The 21,908-nt window shown below is 39.9% G+C and overlaps 1 protein-coding gene across 1 annotated transcript; it reads left to right on the forward strand.

Annotated features, from left to right (window-relative positions):
- The first annotated feature begins 6,160 nt into the window (after positions 1–6,160).
- TMPRSS2 (transmembrane protease, serine 2) lies at positions 6,161–20,303 on the forward strand. The gene is made up of 13 exons (XM_009879304.1): positions 6,161–6,175; positions 8,013–8,208; positions 8,510–8,593; positions 10,025–10,144; positions 11,615–11,744; positions 12,851–12,961; positions 13,805–13,848; positions 14,552–14,726; positions 16,361–16,536; positions 17,513–17,608; positions 18,476–18,618; positions 19,169–19,321; positions 20,175–20,303. Exons 1-13 carry the CDS (start codon positions 6,161–6,163, stop codon positions 20,301–20,303), a joined length of 1,572 nt encoding a protein of 523 aa, XP_009877606.1.
- Positions 20,304–21,908: the final 1,605 nt, after the last annotated feature.

Raw genomic sequence — 21,908 nt, forward strand, 5'->3', positions numbered from 1 at the left:
CGAGAGGAGGAGGAGGAGGAGGAGCTGGCTCATAAAATCGTTGGAGGCTGGTAAGCTCGCCCCTTTCAGCCGAGTTTCCCTCTGCTTTATCCGGTTTCCCCGTCTCCGGAGCTGGTTTCTCTACCGGTAAGTACAGCGCGAAAAAGTTGTGCTTCCCGGCAGAGCGGTGGGTAGGCAAGACGGGGGCTCAACTAGCCCAGAAGAGGTGAAAGGAGGGTTATAAAGTGAAGAACACGATCCGACGACGTACGGGAGGAAGGGTGCTGTCGAGGTGGATGTTGTCCTTTTTTTTTTGTGTCGTGTTGAAGGGAGACAAGACCGTGAGATCAGACAGCTTTTTCAAGGTCACCGAGTGAGGAGACTCCTATGGAGAATAAACCAGAACAGCATCTAGTTCTGGGGCCTCTTCATTGTGTATTGATGTCACCACTGTTTTGATTTCTTGCACTAATTCCGGGTTACAGTTGTCACAACTTCAAGTAATTTTGGGAGAGTAACTTCGTTGATAGAGTGACTTCCCGTAGGAGCCATGTCATTGAAACTTCTGAGCCAAATGTTTGAATGCTAAACTCACTCCTCCCTCCCCTCAGGTGGCATTACTGACCATCATAGCTCACCTGGACCTCGAATTTCACCCCAGGTTTCTGGAGGGTGAATGGCAATGAATTTTAAGAGGCCATTCTCACATTGTTCCTTTGTCCTAAGTATCGGTGTTTGCCCTGAGTAAAGTACCATTTAGTGCTTTAGAAACAGCCTAGAGGAACAGCAGCTTCACCTATGAAGGATGATTTGCATCTACTAAGGCAGTGTTAGGGGGAGGAGATGGATGTTGTGTGTGGAATAGATCAATGAAACTGGGAGATAGTTGCAGTTGTGGCTGTTGTCTGTAACAGTTCTGTTTTGCCTGTAAAGCCAAAAGACAGGTGGACTAATGTAAAATCTGATGTCAAAATAGGACTTAACCAGTCTTTTTTGCCTTTTTCCTTTCATTCTTAAACTGTTAAACTTCATACTGGTAAATGTGAAAGACAGTCTGGAGCAAATCTGTCATGGTAGTCTAGCCTGAAAATGGAAATAAGTTGAAACTATATTCCTGGATGTTGATGGAAAACCACAGCAAAACGGTTCTAGGTTGTCGGTCTAGGGTGCTGATCAAAACACTTCTTTTGCAGCTGCAGAGCCCGGAGATACGGGCTCTTCCTCCTGTACCAGTCTAGGGTCGGTCCACACCAAGTAGTTTCAGTACAATGATGGTAGCTCAGCCGTGTTTGCTCTTCTACATGAGTTCTTCTCACGCCCTTGATGCGTGGGTCCTTTAACCTGTCTCTGGCAATGCGAGCCTCTCTGTGGAGTGAATTCAAATCACCTGCCAGCAGGATTGCTTTTCTTTCTTATCTCCATAGACCCCTTGGAAGTGGTTTACAGCTCCTCAGGATCTGTAGTTCACAGGTTGAAAACAGCTGACCTGGACAAATCTCTAAAGAAGTCTGCTTTGTTAACATTGCTAGTTTATATTTTCTTTTGAAGGGGGTATCTACTCGTGCCATATTCATATTGATTTGCAATTCGGATATGGTAAACAAGGATTCTTGAGAGCTTTTTTACCTTGCCAGAGGTTTTCAGTCCCATAGACAGATTGGAATTTTACTGTAAGAAGATGAGGTTGTTTGCTTCTGCTGAATGGTGAAGTGCAGAGGCAGATGTGGCAATGTAATGTAGGGGAAGAAAACATCCAAATTCCAGACTGGCTGTTGCTGTGTTCTCTATCAACACCGTGACTTGGGCACATGGGGTGCTGGGTGCTGCGGGCAATGGCTGCATCTGCAGTTGCTGCCTGACCAACAAGTCCATCTCCTACCATGCCAGCAAATCTGATTCTTCTGGGCTCTTGGTCTTTTATATTTCAGAAACGGATTTTTTTGGTAGAGTCTTCCGCCACTTGCCACCCACTCAGCTAGGCAACAGCTTTCCAGCCTCCTTTCCCACCCCATTGTTCCTAACAAAGGCATGTGATGTATTTGTGATAGGCTGAGTTTCATGGTAATGTTTGTTTTCAGAGAAGACAAATAGATGTTTATTCGTGGTTTGAGTACAGCACCATCTATATCTGTGCTCAGAGCTTTGTAATGCCTTTTTTGAATGTGGAAGTTTGCATTTTTGATTCTCTGGCCTTGGCAATACCGTTGAGGTCTTTATTTGACCTGCTGATAATGCTTATCAAAAGGCACTATTTTTGACACCTGTTGATAAGTAGTTCTACAGTTTAATGATATTTTAGAATCTAATCTAGAATAGCTTCAAAGCTATTTCTTAGGAGAGCTAAGAATGCCAAGGCTCTATTTGTGGCAACCTTTCGTATAACTATTTACTGAGTCTCATATAGTTTTCTGCAAGATGTGTAATTTTGCTGCATAGGCACACTTAGTGGAGCTTACCTCTATTGAGAAGGTTATCCGAAAGGCCAGGACGTTGAGAGAACCAGATTTTGATGACTTTGAGGGATTTATTTCTTCGTTCCCTTTGTCTTTGAGTCCTTCCAGAGGATAAATTTTACCTTGTGGAGTAAACCACATTCACTTTTTTAAATCATCACAGTAAAAATATTTAGTACTACTCACTGAAGAAGTTTCAAGGAAATCTTGTTAATGAAATGAGATTAAATTTGTTATTTAGTTCTTTTCCTTTTTCATATATAATAGGATATTTTTTAACCTTTCTATATTTCATTTGCAAGTCACGATAGTTTTTAATGCTGCTTGTTAAACAGGAACCTTTACCATGTTTCTTTTTTCTTGTCCAGGCAGCAAAGACAGGAATTGGCCACTGTGTGAAAAGATCATGTAAATTCATCTAGAACCATCTCTCTTATCTATTTGGTTTTTTTTTTTTTTTTTATTACTCCTCCTCCCTTCCTTCCCCAGCTTTCTGTCAGGGTTATATTGTGTTTAAGGTTATGCTACTGAAACTTCCACGTGGACTTAAAACGTTTGGCAATAAAAAGAAATGAAAGCATACTTCCTTTCTAGTGTCATCAAGCTAGATGGCTTGCCCTTGAGGTGGCTTGCTCTTTTTTAATGCTGAGCTTTGTGCTGGAATCTTTGCCATCTTAATGAGTTTTACTAGTCTGTTCATTTGCATATGGTGTATTTCCTTGTTTGGATACAGGGAACTGCTAATTCTTTGGATGTGGCGCTGTGTTAGTGTTCTGTTTGGGCAGTGTTTGGATGCCTTTATGCTTCCTCCTTTTAGAAGCTGAACTTGACTTCATGTATTTGGCTTTTAACTGTTTTGTCCTCTCCCTTCTTCCTTGTTTGCATGTGATTGTTTTGCATGTGATTGCTTTTATGTAGGTCTAACTGAAGAACTAGTGTGGTGTTTTTACTCGTAGATTTTTCAAATTGTTAATACCTGTTGTAGGGTTTAGCAAACAGTTAATGATGTCTATATTGCAGGAAATCGTACAAAATATGTATTCAAGAGATACATAAATGCAGGAGGTATACTGTTAATATAACTCTGACTTCATTGGCCAAGTTGAGTTCTCAGTGCTTTGTTAGGGTATCTGAAGGTAATTAGACCATCCTACTGGCTTGCACGTCTAGGCATGGAAACAACATATAGTGATCTCTGTATAAAAGCTTGTGGAAACTAATAATAAACATGTAGAACTCTATGCCTCCAAAGCATGGTGCTGCTTTTAGTTAAACACTTGCAACTTGGTGTGTAATAAGGAAGTACCATTATTGTTTCTTGCATGGAGAACCGGGGTAGAAGTCAACCGGCTTGGTTTCATTAACTAAATCGTGATTAAATCTTTAGGGTTTCTTTACCTTTTGTTCTTTCTGTCGTCTTTTGGAGTTGTTGGCCCCCGGCTAGCAAAGGAAACGCAGTGTAGAGGAGTCATGAGCTGATGCTGCTGTAAGGCGGCAAAAGCAGAGGCTCGACCTTCTTTGTCCAGAAGTAACGATGTGAGGGGCTTGGGAGGATGTGGCAGTGAGGACCACTTAGAGCTGCGCAGTACCGGTCTGTGCTGGGTACTAAACTGTCCAGGGGACAGCATGACTGTCCCTGTGATGGGGAGGAGGACAAGCCTTTGGAGGACTAATAGTCTAGGAAGTTTACATGCAATTAAGTAGTATCCTATCAGATGAAGTACAGACAAACTCTACTGTAACTTCTGCTGAGATATAAAGAATTGATTTGCAAAAATGCATGGAAAATCTAAAAAGGCCATTGGATTAAATTTATTTTGAATTAATATAATATTTTCGTTGTTGTTTAGATTTAATTTAATTTTATTCTGACTTTTATTGGAAAAAAATTGATATATTTTAAATTTTGATGACCCATGAGAGAACTTTAATTATAATACTTCCTAGGGCATATTCAAGAAGAAGCTAAGAAGTTTCAGGTAATAGCTGTGAGCTGTGAGGCAATATTGTTTCACTGTATTCATCAGTATTCTATGTCAGCGATGGCTATACATTTTATACTCTTATTCTCATATGTCATTAGAAATAGTAGCGTTATTTCTTTAAGTTATGAAAGAAAAGCGCACTTGATTTTAGACCTTGTGTGTTGCTGGAGGTCCAAATGCTGGTTCTACTCCATCCGTACCAGAGTGAACTGAAGTTTTTGAACTTCAAGGTTATGAGTGATGGGTCCCTTTCATTATTTGAGTATACTTTTTCCAAAGCTAGAAGGTGTTAGCAAGCAGACTTGCAAGGCTCTGGCTACCTAGGCCCTATCTCTTATGTGGGAGTGAGCTCCATCCCTGTTTCCTTGCTTGGAGATCTCTGTATACTTTGACTCCACCAGTTCACTTTAAAGGACGCTCGAGGTTAGTTTCTTCAGAGGTGCCCAGTAAAGGGCCATTATAGCTTAGCACATGTAGGCAGCAATTGCTAGCAGTGGGAGAGAAGGATAGTTGTGCATTGCCACTGAACTCTTCTCTGCCAGAGAGGGTTTATAGTACTTTTATGCAGGATCTACTTAAATCTATCTGATATGTGAGGTAAGTAAGAGGCCAAAATATTAGACTGAGATAAGACAGGCCAGTCTCTTGTAGCTCTATAGTTGTTGGGATGTGGAGTGTTTGACAGGTTAGTTTGTTTCTCCATGACCCAGCTTCCTTATCTGTGAAGTTATTGCAGCATCCTTGATGGATTTGTAAAACAGGTGGAAGTGTCGGTGATGTGTATTTAAGAAAACTAGGTAATTATTGGACTATTATTGGATGCTACCCATTGATTTTTGCCTTAGATATTTGCCAACTAAGAGAAGCCCAGTGGTTGTAGTTTGATTTGTTTTTAATAGACTGGCAAATGTGTATGTGTAATACTATGGAAATGTGTGTGTACCCATGACTTCTCTGTGTTTTGTGGTATGATAATGAAACTTAATCAGAAGATGGATGGGAAATTAGATTAACAAGAACTAAATTGGGAGCAATAGTTAAAACCCAGTTAAGCAACAGGTATTTTTTCCTCAGTTCATTTAGAAATCAGAAACAAAAACCCACAAAAGAGTGAGGAAGACTGTTGCCTGCTAGTTTGCAAAGCCTTTCAAACTGTAATGCAAAAAATATTTTGTTTTCTTTTGGTCAGAGTACTTGTTGGCTTACCTCAGAATCATCACCTAGTATTCTATCACTACACTTCCTAATCCTTTCCCCTCCCTTTTCAGAGAATAAGGAACAAAAACATCTTCCTGCAACCTGTTACTTGTCCTTTAAGTCTGGGCAGAGCTACATTTCTGGACTGCTGTGAAGAGCTGGGTAAGAATGGATGCGACATAAAGTAGAAATCCTGAAGCCTTAGTCACCAATCCAATGGACTTACTGTAAGTAGGAGTCAAAACTTGTTTTTCACCTGTCTGCCATGCAAAGAAGAGTTCAACAGTGCATTATTATCTACTTTTTTGCTAGCACTAACAAGCAAATAGCAGAATCAACCTTCCTAAACTGTCACAAAGTATTGGCACACTCGAGTTGCTGAGCTGCTGTTGAAATCTGCTTCAAAGATGCTCACAGTTCAGCTTTGGGAGAGATGACGCCTTAGTACAGGTTCTAAAATATAACCTTATACTTCAGGCTGAATTATGCTGTGTCTTAATGCGACTGTTCTTTATAGTCGTGGCTTTCAGCAGGGGTCATGGCGGCATGCCTATGCGCAGGGTACTGCTCTGCAAGCTGGAGAAAGGTATTTCTGAGTGCCTGAATGAGGCATTTACTAGGCTTTTTTTTTTGATGTAGAGTAACATTGTGAGAGGACTTAACAGATCAAATTATTTATTACAGCAATTGTGGAGGTGTGTAACTGCCTGTTTTAGAACTGTGGCAGCAAATGTTTTGTGTTTCTTGCGTCTTTGCTAATCTGTGGTTTTACTTAACGTTAATGTTTAACTTTAAAATAAACTGCTATATGATCAGAACATCAGATGTCCCTCCTCTCTTTTACTCTGTTTGAAAAACTTCTGTATTGGTGTGCCATACTGTTTCCCTGACATGCTTCTCTCCTTGGTTTTGGTGTGGTGGCTACAACGCACAACCAAAGAAACAACTGTTTGCAACACAGAACAGTGAAAAAGTTGTGGCTTGTGGGGCTGCTACCCACAGTATTAGCAAATAAGTTAGTTGAATATGTATTTCCTGATTCTTTGTTCATGTTCTTGTTTCTGTGTCGTAAACCTCAGAGTGATACATGAGTAAGTGTTGAGAGAGGCGGGAGGACCTGAACTTGGTATTGACACCATGTGGGTTGTTGCCAGGATATTCTTTAACTCTCATTCTGTCAGTGAGAGTGAGCACTAACTTAATCTTCTCGTTTTGTGTGGCGCTCGTGTTAATGAATAGTTGCCACTGTATAATCCTCAAGGTTGTATTGAGAGGCTATTGAGATCCAATTTCATGCTGCACCTTAATTTGTATCTTCTCTTGAAATATTTCCGTATTTTCTTTTCCCCCAGATTTGGCATTTTTCCAAAGAAAAAAGCAACAAGAAAGGTAGACAAAGGTTCTGGCTGTGATTGCTCTATTTTATATTTTTTTAGTTTGTTTTAAAATAGGTTCATGGTTTACTTCCAAACACTTGAATTATTTCAGTACTGCTGACAAAGGAAAGATGACCACTACTGCAGTAAGTAACAAAATATTCAGAATATTAGTCCCTGGTTTTTTGTTTTGTTTTGGTTTTTTTTGAGGTTTTATCTCTTTACAAGTAATGATTTATTGAGTGATATCCTGGTTAACAAGTTTTCTAAAATATGGACTGTTTTGTTGTGTTTTCTTTTATGCAAAAAGGGAAAGATGTACTATGAGGCAGGTGTAAAAGGCTTGAATTTTAAGTAGTATTTCAAATGCTCAGATACTCCTGGAAGAGATTAATGATTTTAAAGCTTATTTTGGAGGGATAGGTTGGAATGACTTCTAACTAGTTTTTAAAGCTCTTTCAGAATAAATATTCCACTACCTGTTGTAGGCCAGTGTGTTTCAGTAGTAGCTTAGGTATACCTGATGTGGTCATCGGATAAAATGAGGCTGTGAGCATTTATCCTGGACTTGGACAACTGCATGCACAAAAGCTGTTTCTTTCCAGCATTTCTTTCAATGACAGTGCTGCCTAAAACTGTCCTTGCTGATTATTTTTACCCTGTCAGATGTTTCAGTGCAATTATTTGTGCAGCCATCTGTAGGGCTGGGCTCAATAATCCTTCTTAGGTTGGGTTGATTTGAATTGGGAAACTGATCTCTTCGTACACCTTCCAACCTCAATCTCTGTTATTTTTTATTATTCAAAGCGCAAGATATTAGATTGGTACTCTAAATCTCTTTCTCGGTGTAAACTGGAGGCACTAGTATGTGTATGCATGCACGGTGTGTTTCTGCATTGGCAGAATTACTTAGGAGGGTTTTGAATGTAAATAACATCTGAAACGTGGTTTGCCCCAATTGCAGTCTTACCTTTTTCTTTTCAATTTTCTTCTGTTTCCTTCCCCTCAACATTATAATTTAGAGTGCACCGCCATACTATGAAAATCATGGCTTTCAGCCAGAAAACGTCTATTCTGCCAGGCAGCCAGTAGGTGCTAACCCATATCCACAGTACTTCTCGACAAATGCTCCGTCAGTGCCAAGCTACGTCCCAAGAGTTTCTACCCACCAGTCAAGTAGGCCAGTAGCCCTTCCATCCGAGAGAACCTGTGGATCAAGTAAGTTTTGTCAGGAATTAGACTCAAGGACTTTCAAAACCAGATAGCAAATAAAAGGGATTTTCCAACTCCTGTACTGAAGGAGTCACCTCCCTGCAGATGAAAAACTAATAGTTGTCTGGGATGTTGGCGTAACTGGACAGGAACCTGGGTGCTGTGGAGGAGGGGTGGTGAAGTGGAGAAAAATATCTCTGTCGAAAAATGTCTGATTTTAATGTCAAGGAAGCAGATAGTGTTGGTGGCTGGAGATTACGTTTATCTGTGAACCTAATTTCTCTTTTTCTTCTTGCTTTCATTTCAGGTGTAAAGAAAATAATAATTATTATATTGTCTATCTTACTCGTCATTTGTTGTGCAATTGCTGCTTTCTTCATATGGTATTTTGGTAAGAATTTTTGTTGTTGTTGTTCTGAAAGAAAAGATAAACTTCTAAAGTTAGAAATACACATTCTTCCATTTTATGCTGAATTGAGGAAGGGAAAGTCTTCATTACTTATCTCCTGATAGATGAACTAATATCGCTTCCTAATGGCTCAGTTTTGTTTGTGTTGTGAGGTGTTTTGGTTTTTTTTTTTTTCTTTTTAATGAACAGTGCTGCTCTCACTTTCTTCTCTCTCTTTTCATCAAGTAAATACGTTTTTGGTGTTAGGTGGTGTCCTCTTTCTGACTTTTCTGGAGTGGATTATTCAGGTGGCTTCTCTGGAAAGCTGTCTGACAAAAACTAGTGCAGTACAACTGTACAGCACTGTAGCTGTTAGTAAAGAGTAATTTGACCTCTTGCAAGGGTTTTTGTGCTGGGGGATAGTTGGCACGTGACTGTGCGTGCAACACGTTCCATGGTGCATTTCATTAGGGAAGTTGCTGCTGTGCATCCTCTCTGAAATGCAACTTTTTTCCAGATTTGAACTTCACTTAGTTTCAAGTAAAGAGACTGAGGTAAATTTTCATACCTTAATTGCAGGAGTGTAAGCACTCGAGGTATGTCTTAGTTCGGTAAAATGACGTCTCTCTTGAAGCAGAAGCGATTTTTGTCCATTTATTTGTTCCTGTGAGGCTTTTGCTTTGAAAGTGTGCTACCACTGTGTGAGCCCAGCCTGTCTCACTGCTGTAAGCTGCATCATACAAGATACGTTCACTTTGGAAATCATCCCCAGCTGGGGTAACTGGGGTCTGAAGCTGAGATAATAGAATTCTTTTTGGCTCGGGTGAATTTTTTCCTTGTGCTGTCCTGATTTCCCTTTCAATGAAAGCCACTTTTCAATGGAAACTAAAAATCAATTTTCTGTGTTTTTAGGAGCCTCTCCTTTCTGTTCTGTGCAGGAAAAGAAAGGAAGAGACAAGGAAGTTCATTTAAAACTATTAGGATGGCACTTTGTGGTTTTAGGGCTATTTTTTTTTCCTTCCTCTCTTTCCTCACTCATTTATATAGGGTAAATATAATCTTGTTTTAAATAGCAGAAAAAGCAAAAAGATGTAATTGGAGTAATCACTTTCCTCCTTTTCTGTTTATAAATGTTATGCTTTGTCACTGTAAAGCTGTCTCCTTTTAGACAAATTAATGGTGCTTGCTTATTCACAGTAGGCAGTGGATAAAATCCAATCTGCTGCATCAGTGGCTTAATCTGGCAAGCAGTATAAAGGCCAGAGCAATACATCTTCTGTGATGTCAGGCTAGGTCTCCTCCCCTCTCTGAGTTTAAGAGCTCCTTCTGATGTTTTGCTCCATCAAAGTGGAATACTCCTTTAGACAGAGAGTTGGCAGTAGTTGCCTGAGTTGAAGCTGATGTTTAGCCTAACAGCTGTGTTTCTCTCTGCAGTAGAGACTCGTTGTCTTGGCTCCTTAATGGAGTGTGGATCTTCAGGAGTGTGCATGCCGCCCTCGATGTGGTGTGATGGAGTGAGCCAGTGCCCCAATGGGGAGGATGAAGCCCGATGTGGTGAGTGCCAACAGTCCAGGGAGGGGAGAACTTCAGCTAACTGCAGGAGTTTTTGAGCCTTGTCCAAGTCTTGCCTAAGTTGCAATAGGTCTATTTTAGCCTAAGTCTTATCTTGGATATTAGGAAAAACTTGTTCAGTGAAAGAGTGGTGAAGCATTGGAATGGGTTACCAAGGAAGTGGTGGAGTCGCCATCCTGGATGTGTTTAAAAAACGGCTGGATGTGGCACTTCAGGAGATGGTTTAGTGTTAGGGTGGTGTAGGGCTGTAGGTTGGACTTGATGATCTTAAGGTCCTTTCCAGCCTTGATGTTTCTATGATTATATAGAGTAGTTTAGGATGTTTAAGCACTTTGAAGGATATATCTAGATACTCAGTTTGTTTCCAGTCCAAATGAAAAGCTGAAACACAATGACTGACTTGGGTTTGAGCTGTCTTAATTTTGAATCAGCTTTAAAAATACTACCTTTTAATCTGAATGAGATTTTTATGTTTTGTAAAAATAACATTGAGCATAACACTGTCTCTGGCACAAACAGTCATCCTTGTCTTCACAGTAGAACTTAAGATGGTAACATAATTTTGGATTTGTTGTTCTCCCAATAATGATTTAACTACATAACTCCCTTGTGTAAGAAAGCCTTGTCTAATCAGTGTTTCCAACTGAGAAGATGCCAAGGGAAGCTTTAGTGTGGAGCTGAAGGTGGAAACATCATTTATTTCTCCAGAGGGGTGGCATCTTGTTTCTAACACCTGTGTTGTGCCAGTGCCTCACTGGAAAACTGTGCTCCTATTCTCTCTCTGGGAACTTTTATTCTGTACATGTGTCATGCAGGGTTAGCAGTTACTGGCACATGCTCTAAAGCTATTCTTCTCACTTTGGTTGAATAATGTTTTTTTAGAGAAGCTTATTCAATCTGCTCTTTTGCTTGAATTGTTTTGTATTAAATTCTTGTGGAAATAAATACATAATGGAACATGGAATGTCAAAGCTAATTGCTCCTTGTTACACTCTTGCTCTACAAGTGCTTCTTAGTGTATTAAGACATAACATAAAAGATACTACAATAGATTATATTTTATTTATAGACAATATATGATGTATTAAGAAATATGGTTCTGTAGATAAAAGATACGAATGACTACTGCAGTTTTTCTCAGTGGTAGAATGCAAAAGAGAATTTTGAGCATAAAAGTTGAAATGAAAATATGAACACTATCTTGTACACTTGCATTTTTAAACTGGCAGTTCATTTTAATTGCCTTACATGAAAGAATTATGTCATTGTGTTATTTCTGTCTACTTGATATTTACTCGTAATTTGAGTAGAAGGCAGCATTAACTTAAAACCAGTTCATACATACAAGCAGATACTATGGGTAACAATATTTTTAAGTAGAGAAGGAGCAGTAATGTGTGATGTTATTGATTTCTTTTTTTTTTTTTTTTTTACTTCTTCCTTTTCTGGCAGTTAGGCTTTTTGGACCAGACTTTATCCTGGAAGTTTATTCACCTGTCAGCAAATCCTGGTATCCTGTTTGTCAAGATGACTGGAATGACGATTATGGGAGGACTGCATGTGAAGACATGGGCTACAGTGTGTAAGTCTAACCTTCGTCAGCCTTTGCATATACACAGAAAGGTTAACATTTCCCTCCTGCTGTTTTTAAGAGTATGTATCTGAAACAAAAAGCAGTTGGCAGTCTAGTTCTTGTGAACCTACCTGGTTTTGATGCTAACAATGGTAGCTGTTACAGAATCAAAGTTAAACATTGCTTCAACATGTAACGAGGGTCTGGCACTTAGGCAGTAGTTACTCAGTGGGGTCACTTGTATCTAGAACGTTCACTTACAGTCATCTTCCAGAGCTCACTTCAGATCATTGTAACTGCTCAATAACATCCAGTCTGACTTCACCTATGATCACTAGTACTACACAGAAAGCCTTGGTCTTCTGAGGACACAAGTAAAACCAGCTCATATGGAAGCTCACCATAAACATTCATGGTCCTTAGTTCTGCCATGTTCTCCCCGTGTAATGCCAAAGCCTAAATTCTCCTGTGGTTGAACCACTTAACATTGCCTCTTTTTGATACGGTTGGCAAATAGTGTCTTTTGTCATGCATAAAGTAATAGAGCAAATTTCTTCCCCAGGCAGACAGAACTTGTGTGTGTCCATGCTGTGTCATGATGCTCTGAATTTGTGTCTCTGAACCATCAGTGACCCCAGCAGTTCCAACCCCAATAAGACAGCTCAGCAGCAACCACACAGAGCTGGTCCTTGGCTAGAAAGCTGGCAGAACAGCAGCACTTGCTGCCCCTCTTGTTGCCTCACAGAAACATGGCTGTCACAGCTTGTCGGACCTGAACTTTGCTATGCTGTGTAAATGTACTGGCAAAGGCATCTCTTCATCTTGCCCTGTTTCATAAGCCTCAAGATTCCTATCATGCATGCGTATTAGATAAAAACAGTATTTTAGTCTAGTAACTGATTCATGGGAAACTGAAATTATCAAATATTTAAAGAATCCAAGTCTCTGGCGCTGTACTACACCACTGAAGTTCTGTGTTTAATTAAAAAATAAATAAATTAAGAATCATATTTTTAGGCTTTTTTATGTCAGAAGCTCTAGCTTGAAACAGTTTATTATTTCTTGTTTGAAAACTGAAACTACCTGGTTTCATAATGGACTTTCTTGTTTTGCAGAGATACGTATTTCTATAGTCGAGGAGTAGCACCTGAAGTCAGCTTTAAAAGCTACATGAAGCTGAACACAAGTGCTGGAAATATAGACTTGTACAAAAAGCTGTATAGCAGGTATCTTCATTTAATACAAACTTCTTTTATCAGGAGTCTTTTTAGCTGTTGTAAGCGTTGTAGCTTCTGCCTGCAGCATAATGAAAGCACTTCTTTCAGTGGAGATTGTTAGAGGGAAAGAGACTTTGTTTTTAATCTGATTGCAGCAGCTGCTCTCCCTTCTATTTAAAACACAGCTGTCACTTTTTCATCCTTTCTTTCCTCTTTCAAAAGAGATGATGTCCGACCCTCTTCCCTCCATGCTGTCTAGAATGTTGCCATGTCAAAGATACTTTCGTAAGGCTCTTTGAACATCAACAGGAGTTTCTGTGGGGCTACAATAGCCACCAGCTGTAACACATTCACAGCACCTGGTACAACTGTTTTTGGGGTTTTTTTTTAGTCACATGAACACACAGTATGCAAAATGGGTCTTTCTCCGTGGAAAGTATCTTTTTAATTCTCATTAAACAACACTGAAGTGTCTAGTTTCTAAACCTGTAGACCGCTGTGTCTGCAAAGTTCCTATGTCTCCCTTGTTTAGGTTCCTCTACAACTAGTTCATGAATCAGCTCAACTTTTTCTCATGCTGTTCTTCATCTTGCTCCTCAACAGGCTTATAAACCTTTTGTACTAGTGACTGCAATCTTCCACATGACAGTTTTAGTGTATGCAAGACGTAGTGGAGGCCAGATGGTTGCTGGTAGGGTAGCTGGAGAGAGTGAAGAAAGGAGGGAATCCTCAGTGGGAAGATGAGAGTGAAGGCAGGGCGCATAGCTGGAAAGGGTAGGAAGGAGCTGGAGGGTGAACTTTGCCCATTATTTGCCTCACTAAGATCCTCTTTGTTTTTTAATTGTATTGCAGTGATACCTGTACATCAGGAAATGTGGTTTCTCTGCGCTGCATAGGTAAGTGACTGTGTTTCTCCAACTTCTGCTTGTTCGTACTTTGAAATGTTATGGCTCAGAAATACTTCTGAAACTGTGTATGTAATTGCTGTCTTTCAATGGGCAGATGATTTAACTTTGATTCCCAAGTTCCAAATGATGCAGTTTAAGGAGAGAGATGGGAGAAGAGATAGGGAGAATGCTGAGTAACCAGTTGCTTTTGTCTTTGCTGACACCGGTTCCTTAAATATCTGCCATGTGGTGAAGGTCTGCAGCCCTTGCCCAGCAGTTGGGACAACACATGTTCAGTGGGTGGGCAGTGTGTTCCTGAGCCTAAAGGCTGTCCTGAGGTGACTCCTGGCTGTTGTCTGTTTTGTTACACACCGCAAAGCGTGTGACTGCATGGCTTGCCAGAGATGCTTGAATGCCGCCCTCAAAGGTGTGACGAATCACTGGTTTATGGTTTGTGGTGAACTCAAGGCATCAACTCCCACATATTCATCTTGACCTTTGCAATGCCAAGGGGATTTAGGCTATTGGAGACTTGAGGTCTTCGTGTTCAGGGCAGGGACTAGACCTGCAGTGTATTGAATGCCCACAGTGCAGAGGTCAGACGTGGTCTACATACACTCTCTTCTGCTAGCAAAGCCTGAGCTGCAGAAGTAATTTTCCAGACCATCTTGCTCTTTAACTAACACCTCTGTGTGTGTAACTGACTCCTTAGAGTGTGGCCTGACCACGAAAAACGTGAACATTATGAACAGAATCGTGGGTGGCAGCGGAGCGGTGCTGGGGCAGTGGCCGTGGCAGGTCAGCCTCCACGTGGAGGACACCCACCTCTGTGGGGGGTCCATCATCACTCGCCAGTGGATAGTGACGGCGGCACACTGCGTGGAAGGGTGAGTCCCCAGCTTGCTCATCTTGCCTCTTGAATGGTATTTTTTCCTGCTTCAGGCTGAAACGCACAAAACTACTTATGTCTCCTTACCTTCTGCTTTAAAACTGAATTAAATACCATTCCTCCCCTCCCCACTGCCTTGAATGTAGGTGCTAGGCACAGTATTTTGTCTGTGTGGCAACATGGTTTTCAAGTATTAAGAGTAAATTTGTTCTGGAGGAGGCTGGCTGCAGATCATCTGTCTGCTTTCTACAGGGAGAAGATCTTCTATTACTTGTTAAAGGTGGAAATGAAATTAGGTGGTGATGCTGGGCACAGACACGCACCTAACTTAAGTAGTAAACTCAGGGCACCAAACTTAATGCCAGACAGTACAATGTCTCTGTGATGTTGAATTAGATCATGAGGAAACACAAAGAAAAGGAAAAAAAGTAAAAACAAAAACAAAACAAAACAAATCCTCAAATATTGCACAGATGTAGATATGGTAACTTTAAAAATTCCTGTACCGTTTATTTCCCTGTATCTTCATGACACAGGGTAGTAAAGCCCAAGTCAGAATTAAATGAAGGTTTATATCTATCCAAGGAGCACTTTACAGAGACATCAACAAGAAAAAACAGCTGATGCTTTTTACCTTTTTAATCTTTAAAGGAGAGTTAAGGGTGTTGTGGTACCTTGTGTACAGTGGCAGAATATGCTTAAAAGGCATCTGCTTCTGTTGGAAGGAAAAACCGCTAAGGAAAAGCATTTTAATGATTGTTGACTGGATCACAGTTTGAGGCTAAGCCAAGGGAAAATGTCTTTGTATTTAACCTTGAGAAAGAAATGCAAATTTTTATTTTTACTTGAACAAACTTATTCCTCCTCTTTTTTCTGATTTGAGCTCTGTAGTGTGCAAAGTTCTAGAAATAGTAACCAAGCTGTAGGTGTCACAAAGCTGATTTCCAATTTTAATTTTTTTTTTTTTGAGGAGGATGACTTGCAAGCAGTACTGCCTTGGCAGTTCTCATGAAGTGAGTTTTAACACTTGTGGGAAGTTTTTCTATTAAGGATTTGTAAGCTGTAGTGGAGCACAAGAGACTAGTTGAATGACATCTAGTAAGCATGTTTAACATTTAAAAAAAAAATCAAAACCAGACAAAAAACCCCCTAAGAATTTCAAGATAGTGAAATTCCTTCAACAGATCATGTTTTTTACTAATGTTGGCTTCTGATGCCCTTGCATGCTTTGGATAGTACCTGTGAGTGATATTGCTGACATGTGAGACCTCAGAAAGAGCTGCTTGATCTCTCAGCTATGGAAATCAATAGACTTCAGTGTTGCAGTCTCAGACTATAATTTGCTGTGCTGAGTAGCTAAGGGGATAGATAGTCATACTTAACCCATTTAAAAGATTTTTTAAAAAAACATGTTTATAAAATTAGAATCAAGCTTTCTCAAATTTAGATATCTTGCATTTTTTTTACCTTGTGCTTCAGAAATGGTAGTTAAATGCATGTGTATTCTTGATTGCACGTGCATTTGACTATAATTTCTGAAGACAGTTTTTTGGAGGTCATAATCTGTGACTCATTATCAAAGAAGAAAAAGTTCTAACCCTTTTTTTTTTTTTTTTCCTTTTTTCTCTCTAGACGATATTCTGACCCATACAGCTGGAGGGCTTATGCTGGGATTCTGTATCAGGATCAGATGCTCTTCAGAAATGGATACAAAGTGCAACAGATAATTTCGCATCCTGATTATGATGCAGATTCTAAAGACAATGATGTTGCCCTTATGAAGTTAGAGACACCGCTGAGTTTTACTGGTATGTACTCTGCTGTTAAGGCAAAAATCCAATGGCAGCAAGCACATCTGTTTAAACTTCTGAAATGCATCAAGAAATCCTTGTAGATACTTAGAAGAACACAAAATGTGAGTGGAGATTTCTTAAAGACAGGGAACACACTTTCTGATTTTCTAAGTAAGATTTATTTAAATCTAGTATGTGGAAAAGAAGTTTAGGTCCATCTCAGCAGTGCATTTTTCCCCCAGAGTGCTGTACAATGCTTAAGTATTGCCACTCCTGGATGTGCAGACTCAGGATGTAGTGGTGGAGCAGCTGACTAAACCCTAAATCAAACTATGTCAAATAATAATTGGGTAAAAAACAACCTAACCCCCAAACCAAATGTTAGAAGAAGTTCCTTTCTTAAAAGTAGATTTAGGTTATTTGTGAGCAATCAGTGGAAAAAAACAGAGGACAAACTATTATTTAAACTTGAAGGACTTTTTGTGCACAGGACGTTTATATTTCAGTGCATCAATTTAAAGCTACTAAAAATGACCTGCTGAGAGCAGGGATGTTGTCTGTTACCGGATTTCTGTGTTCCACACTTACATATTAGGCATGGAATCCTGCTTACATTGTGGTTATTGTCAGCAGGGTTTTGCAAAGGGAATACAGAAAGGTAGTTGTGAGAAGTTTTTTCTTCCTTGTCCTCTGCTGATTAGAAGAGCTGGTGTTAATGGTTCTAGCTGGCCTTGAGTTAGAACCATGGACTGTGCTTGTTGCTCACTTTGAGGTGACAATCAGGTAGCCATCTGGGAAAGGGCAGCTGTTGGGCTTTCTGCTGCTGCCTGCATCGCGTGGTATTGCTTATCTGCAAGGAAGGTAAAGTACAGAGAACATGGATGGTGAACATGTATTTAAGTGATGGTCATGCTGATGTATTTAGTATGCATTTATTCTGAATTATGTCTGGACATACGGGATTACAGATGTCACTTTGTTTGTTTTGTAGATACCATACGGCCAGTTTGTTTGCCTAATCCAGGAATGATGTTCGAGCCTAATCAGCAGTGCTGGATATCTGGGTGGGGAGCAGAGTCCCAAGGAGGTAAAGAGTGGTTTTGAAATATTTTAGTCTTCTACATAACTTCATCCTCTTCAGTCTATGTATAACTGTTGCATGGGCTGATTTGACAGTTTGAGCTAGATCTGTTGATATGCTATATATTCACTCATTTTACAGCACTTAGTATTTACACAGAGTGTTTTCAAAGCAAGTTGTGATGTCTTGCATTCAGCCGACTGCAAAGGAGCCTCAAATCAGTACCAGGGGCCAGATACAGTCACACAGGAGACAGTTCTGTGCCCCTGCTGCAAGCAGGGCCATCTCTTCTGTAACAAGGGTACCTGTATGCCAAGCCAGCCTTCTCTGGACATGGGAAAATGCAGGAACCTGGCCTTTCCACCACCTCAAGCTAAAATAGCATGATGCAAATAAATTTGTAAGAAATGAAAAGGAAAGGAGGAAAGGTTTCGTTGAGTAGAAAGAAGAGGAGGGTGGTCTTGGGGAAGGTGGGCCCTGAATGTGGGAATGGCTGGCACCTTTTGCTGGACCATGAAACTGTGGCAAGATCCTCTTCGACTCTTGCCAACTGGCTTCATGTGCTTTCAGTAGTCCTGTAGATAATACAGATGATTTGGGCCTGGAATAAGCAGGTGGGTGCCATGTTCTCTGGCCTGTACAGTACATTGGCAGCAAAGCAGGGAAACTCACCAGCCTCTCAGAAGGGAGTTTTAATGTCACAGTTGGCTCTGTGTGATGGACCATACATCTTAAGTGTCCATCCTGATATTTCTAGTAAGCTTACTTCATCTTGAATAGTGCTAGCTGCTGGGATTTGTAATAGTACCATAGTGTGATGCTTGTTCTAATTTTGTCTCTGTACATGTGTTTTTGTGCACGTTTCAATTTCAGGTAAAACATCAAATAACTTGAATTATGTTATGGTGCCCTTAATAGAACGTTCGAGGTGTAATTCTATCTTTATCTATAATGGCATGATTTTGCCTACAATGATCTGTGCTGGATATCTATCAGGAGGAATTGATTCCTGTCAGGTAATAATGATCTGATTATTTTTGTGGTCTTAGTAGAAGGCTTTTTTAGTAATCTGTTAATTTCAGACAGATCCCATTACAAATAAATAAATAAATAAGAATTTGGTTAGGCTTCTAATTCCTTTTGTGGTTCACCCCTTCTAAATGGAGAGCTTTTGTTTCATCTTCTGAGTGGCTGCCAGTGCAGTTCTCGCTAAATACCCAAAGAAGGTGAGGCAGTCCTTTCTAATGCTTCAAGGATGTTTTGTTATTTGGTACTTAAGGATGAGTGAATGCTCTTCATAATCACCGCGATACCCTAGCATTATGCCTGTGAACTAGAAAGTCAATAAGGCCTGTCTCATTTAGTGCTTCAGGCACACAATTTTCGTCCTTATTGCAAACAGTTATCATTTAACATCATAATTGCCATTGCATTTTGTTTCAGTGACTATCTTAAAATGGTGGTTAGCTTTTTTGAAAACTTAACCTGTATTCCAGAAGTGAAATGAATTATGTCTTTTCTTTCCTGGTGGCCAGGTCACTAATAACATGCTTTTCTTCTGTACAGGGTGACAGCGGAGGTCCGCTAGTAACTAACAAAAACTCGGTGTGGTGGCTGGTTGGAGATACCAGCTGGGGAACTGGTTGTGCTAGTCCTAACAGACCTGGAGTGTATGGGAATATGACTGTGTTTGCAGATTGGATTTATAAAAATATGCAGGTAAACTATTTGGGTGCTTTTAATAATTTAAAATGTCTCAACTTCTGAAACTTTATTGTATTTGTAAAAATAAATGAATTTTTCCTTTCCTGCTAATTAAATTATTTTGCTGAGAAGCGTCCAAGTAATTGGTAAGATAGTCTGCCAGCAGAACTTGAACCCTTGTGTTTTGTTTTTTTTTTTTTTTTTAAAACAGGCAAACAGATGAAAATGCTGTCCTTCTTACCGATCGATATTTCTGAGAATAAGAATAAATGAAGCCATGAGTGCCTGGAATATTTATTCACTTTGCAAATGATTTTTTTTTTTTCTCTTCGAATTTTCTTTTTTAAAAAAACATGAAGGATTGCAGATTTGATTCTGTGCTGGCTACAGTGACTGATTTTAATCAGTGAAGGATTATCACAATGAGCACCTTTCTTCTCGTGTCTTTCTGTCAACTGCTTGCTGAAATGCCTCTCTTTAGTTGAGTAAATTTCACTTGATAATCAGACATAGGCTTATAATGGCAATTTTAATCACAAACTAATTTAAAGATTTTTGTAGCAGGATGCTGAGACAGTTTGGTTAGTAATGTTTTAAATTAAATGTTAAGTAATGTGAACTTTGAATCTCTGAGCTGCTGGTTGGCAATTTAAAAAAGAAATGAATATTTTTTGGTATATATGAAGGCAAGTTTTCATGCACTACAGTTGAGGCACAGCAAAAAAATACTGTATATTCAGGTAGTTAAAAATCCTCAGGATCTCAGCACAGCAGTCATCCAAGTCAGATTGTTCGACCTGAGACCAGTCTGACTGTCTCAGTAATTCAAAGTGCTGTTCTGCCTTTAAGCTGCTCTGAACCCAAAAAGGGTGAGATTTGCCATCACTCGACGTCGGCTGCGGAGAGGGGATGTTCCAGAGCTGTAGGAGGAAGAGCTGACTTCAGTGTCCTGATGACGAGGTCCCTGGCTGTGCACGTCATCGGGATTGACTCTTGAACTCTCCCTGCTGTGAAAGGCAAAGGGCAATGTCTTTTCAGTAAGGCCGTGTTGCAAACCATAGACCTCTGATTGCAGACATGCACACAGAGGCTGGATGTTTTACACAAGGAAACACAAATCTGCGTGACCAGATGAACTACCTCAGTTGTTAAATTTGGCTTTTAATTCCTTAGAGCTCTCCTTTTTATGTACCTTCATGTATGTGTTTAGCAAACTGTGATTAATATCCGAGTGCCACCTCAAGTAGGATTTTCAAATTAATTTATAAGCATAGTACAGAGGATCAAAAAGCCATACCAAGTCACTTTTGTTAAGAATGATGAATCTTTTGGATGAAATGACTTTACTTACTCTTGTTTTCTCTGTTTTGGTACTGAAATGCAATCTTGCATGTAAACACTGCACCAAATAAAGATTTCTTTTTTTTTTTGTTACAAATAGTTTTCCTTAGTAGTGGTTTATATCTGTGTGCTTTGATTTCACTGGAATCTGTTGCTGGATTCAATATCTGAAGTGTTTTGAAAATCTGATTAAAAAAAAAAAATCCCCCAAAACACAAAACAAAAGAAAAACAACACAAGAGTATGATCCAGGGGATTGTTTAATTGCAAAATTTTAGGTCCTTGAACAAACCCGGGGAGACAGAGCTGGAGGTCCAGGAATGTTGCATGTCTTTAGTGGCTGGGTCTGAAATTAATCTGACTTGTGAAATTGAATTAAATAAGGAAGTTTAGCCTAAAGGCAGTGGGTTGAGGGAGTCACACCCTATTTTGTTATTACATCTCAAGCTGCCTGAAGTAATGTGTACCTGCCTCTCCTCTCTAGTTGTGAGACAGGGTGTTTTCAACGACACATGAGCATAAAGTGTGCCTCGGGAAATACCATGAAGTAGCCAATGAGTTTCAAGTACTTCCAAAATAGAAATTCAATAAATTGTTATTATATCAGGCTTTCTAATGGCTTCCAACATGTAGCACTGCAATTCGGTATTACAAAACAGTATACTGAAATGTGCAAAACTGGCTGTAGTTACAAATGGGGTTAAGAAAGCAGTATGCTGTAATGGGGTGAAGGACGTGCCACAGGAGTCAGCCGTCTGCTGCAGTTTCATCTCGGAGGGTTAAACACATAGTGTCATTTCTAGCCTTGAGAGAAGGCCTCTTTTGTAAGCATCTTGAAAATTACTGTGTGATACATGGGTACAAACACACTTTCAACTGATTTCCTTCCCCTTGAGCAGGGGAAGGAGATGTGAAACAAGTCACATGCTGAGACACCCTTCTAATTTTTAACAACCCCAGGTGGTTTAATCCCTTCTGGATATTCAAGTCCTGCCACCTACTGAATTGCCCATCAGTCCCAAAATTTCAGGCAAAGCTCCAGGTATCCAAAAGAAAGAGTCTCTTAGCCTTTTTCTACAGATTACAGAACTGAAAAAAGAGAAATGGAGCCATCCTGTGGATGTTCTGATCAGATGACGTTAACTTTCTTTTCCCTCTAGGCTGGAACTGTTTCACGCCTACCCTGTGCACCCTCTACCTCTGGGCTGGGACTTGACTCTGGAAGGTGTTGCCACTTATTTTTCAGGCAATGGTAGGGCAG

This window comes from Apaloderma vittatum, unplaced genomic scaffold (assembly GCF_000703405.1).
Source record: "Apaloderma vittatum isolate BGI_N311 unplaced genomic scaffold, ASM70340v1 scaffold7992, whole genome shotgun sequence".
NCBI lineage: Eukaryota > Metazoa > Chordata > Aves > Trogoniformes > Trogonidae > Apaloderma > Apaloderma vittatum.

Coding starts and splice junctions, on each gene's coding strand:
- TMPRSS2 (XM_009879304.1), top strand. Junction 10,145..11,614: donor GGAGGATGAAGCCCGATGTG/GTGAGTGCCAAC, acceptor CTTTTCTGGCAG/TTAGGCTTTTTGGACCAGAC. Junction 18,619..19,168: donor GAGGAATTGATTCCTGTCAG/GTAATAATGATC, acceptor TCTTCTGTACAG/GGTGACAGCGGAGGTCCGCT.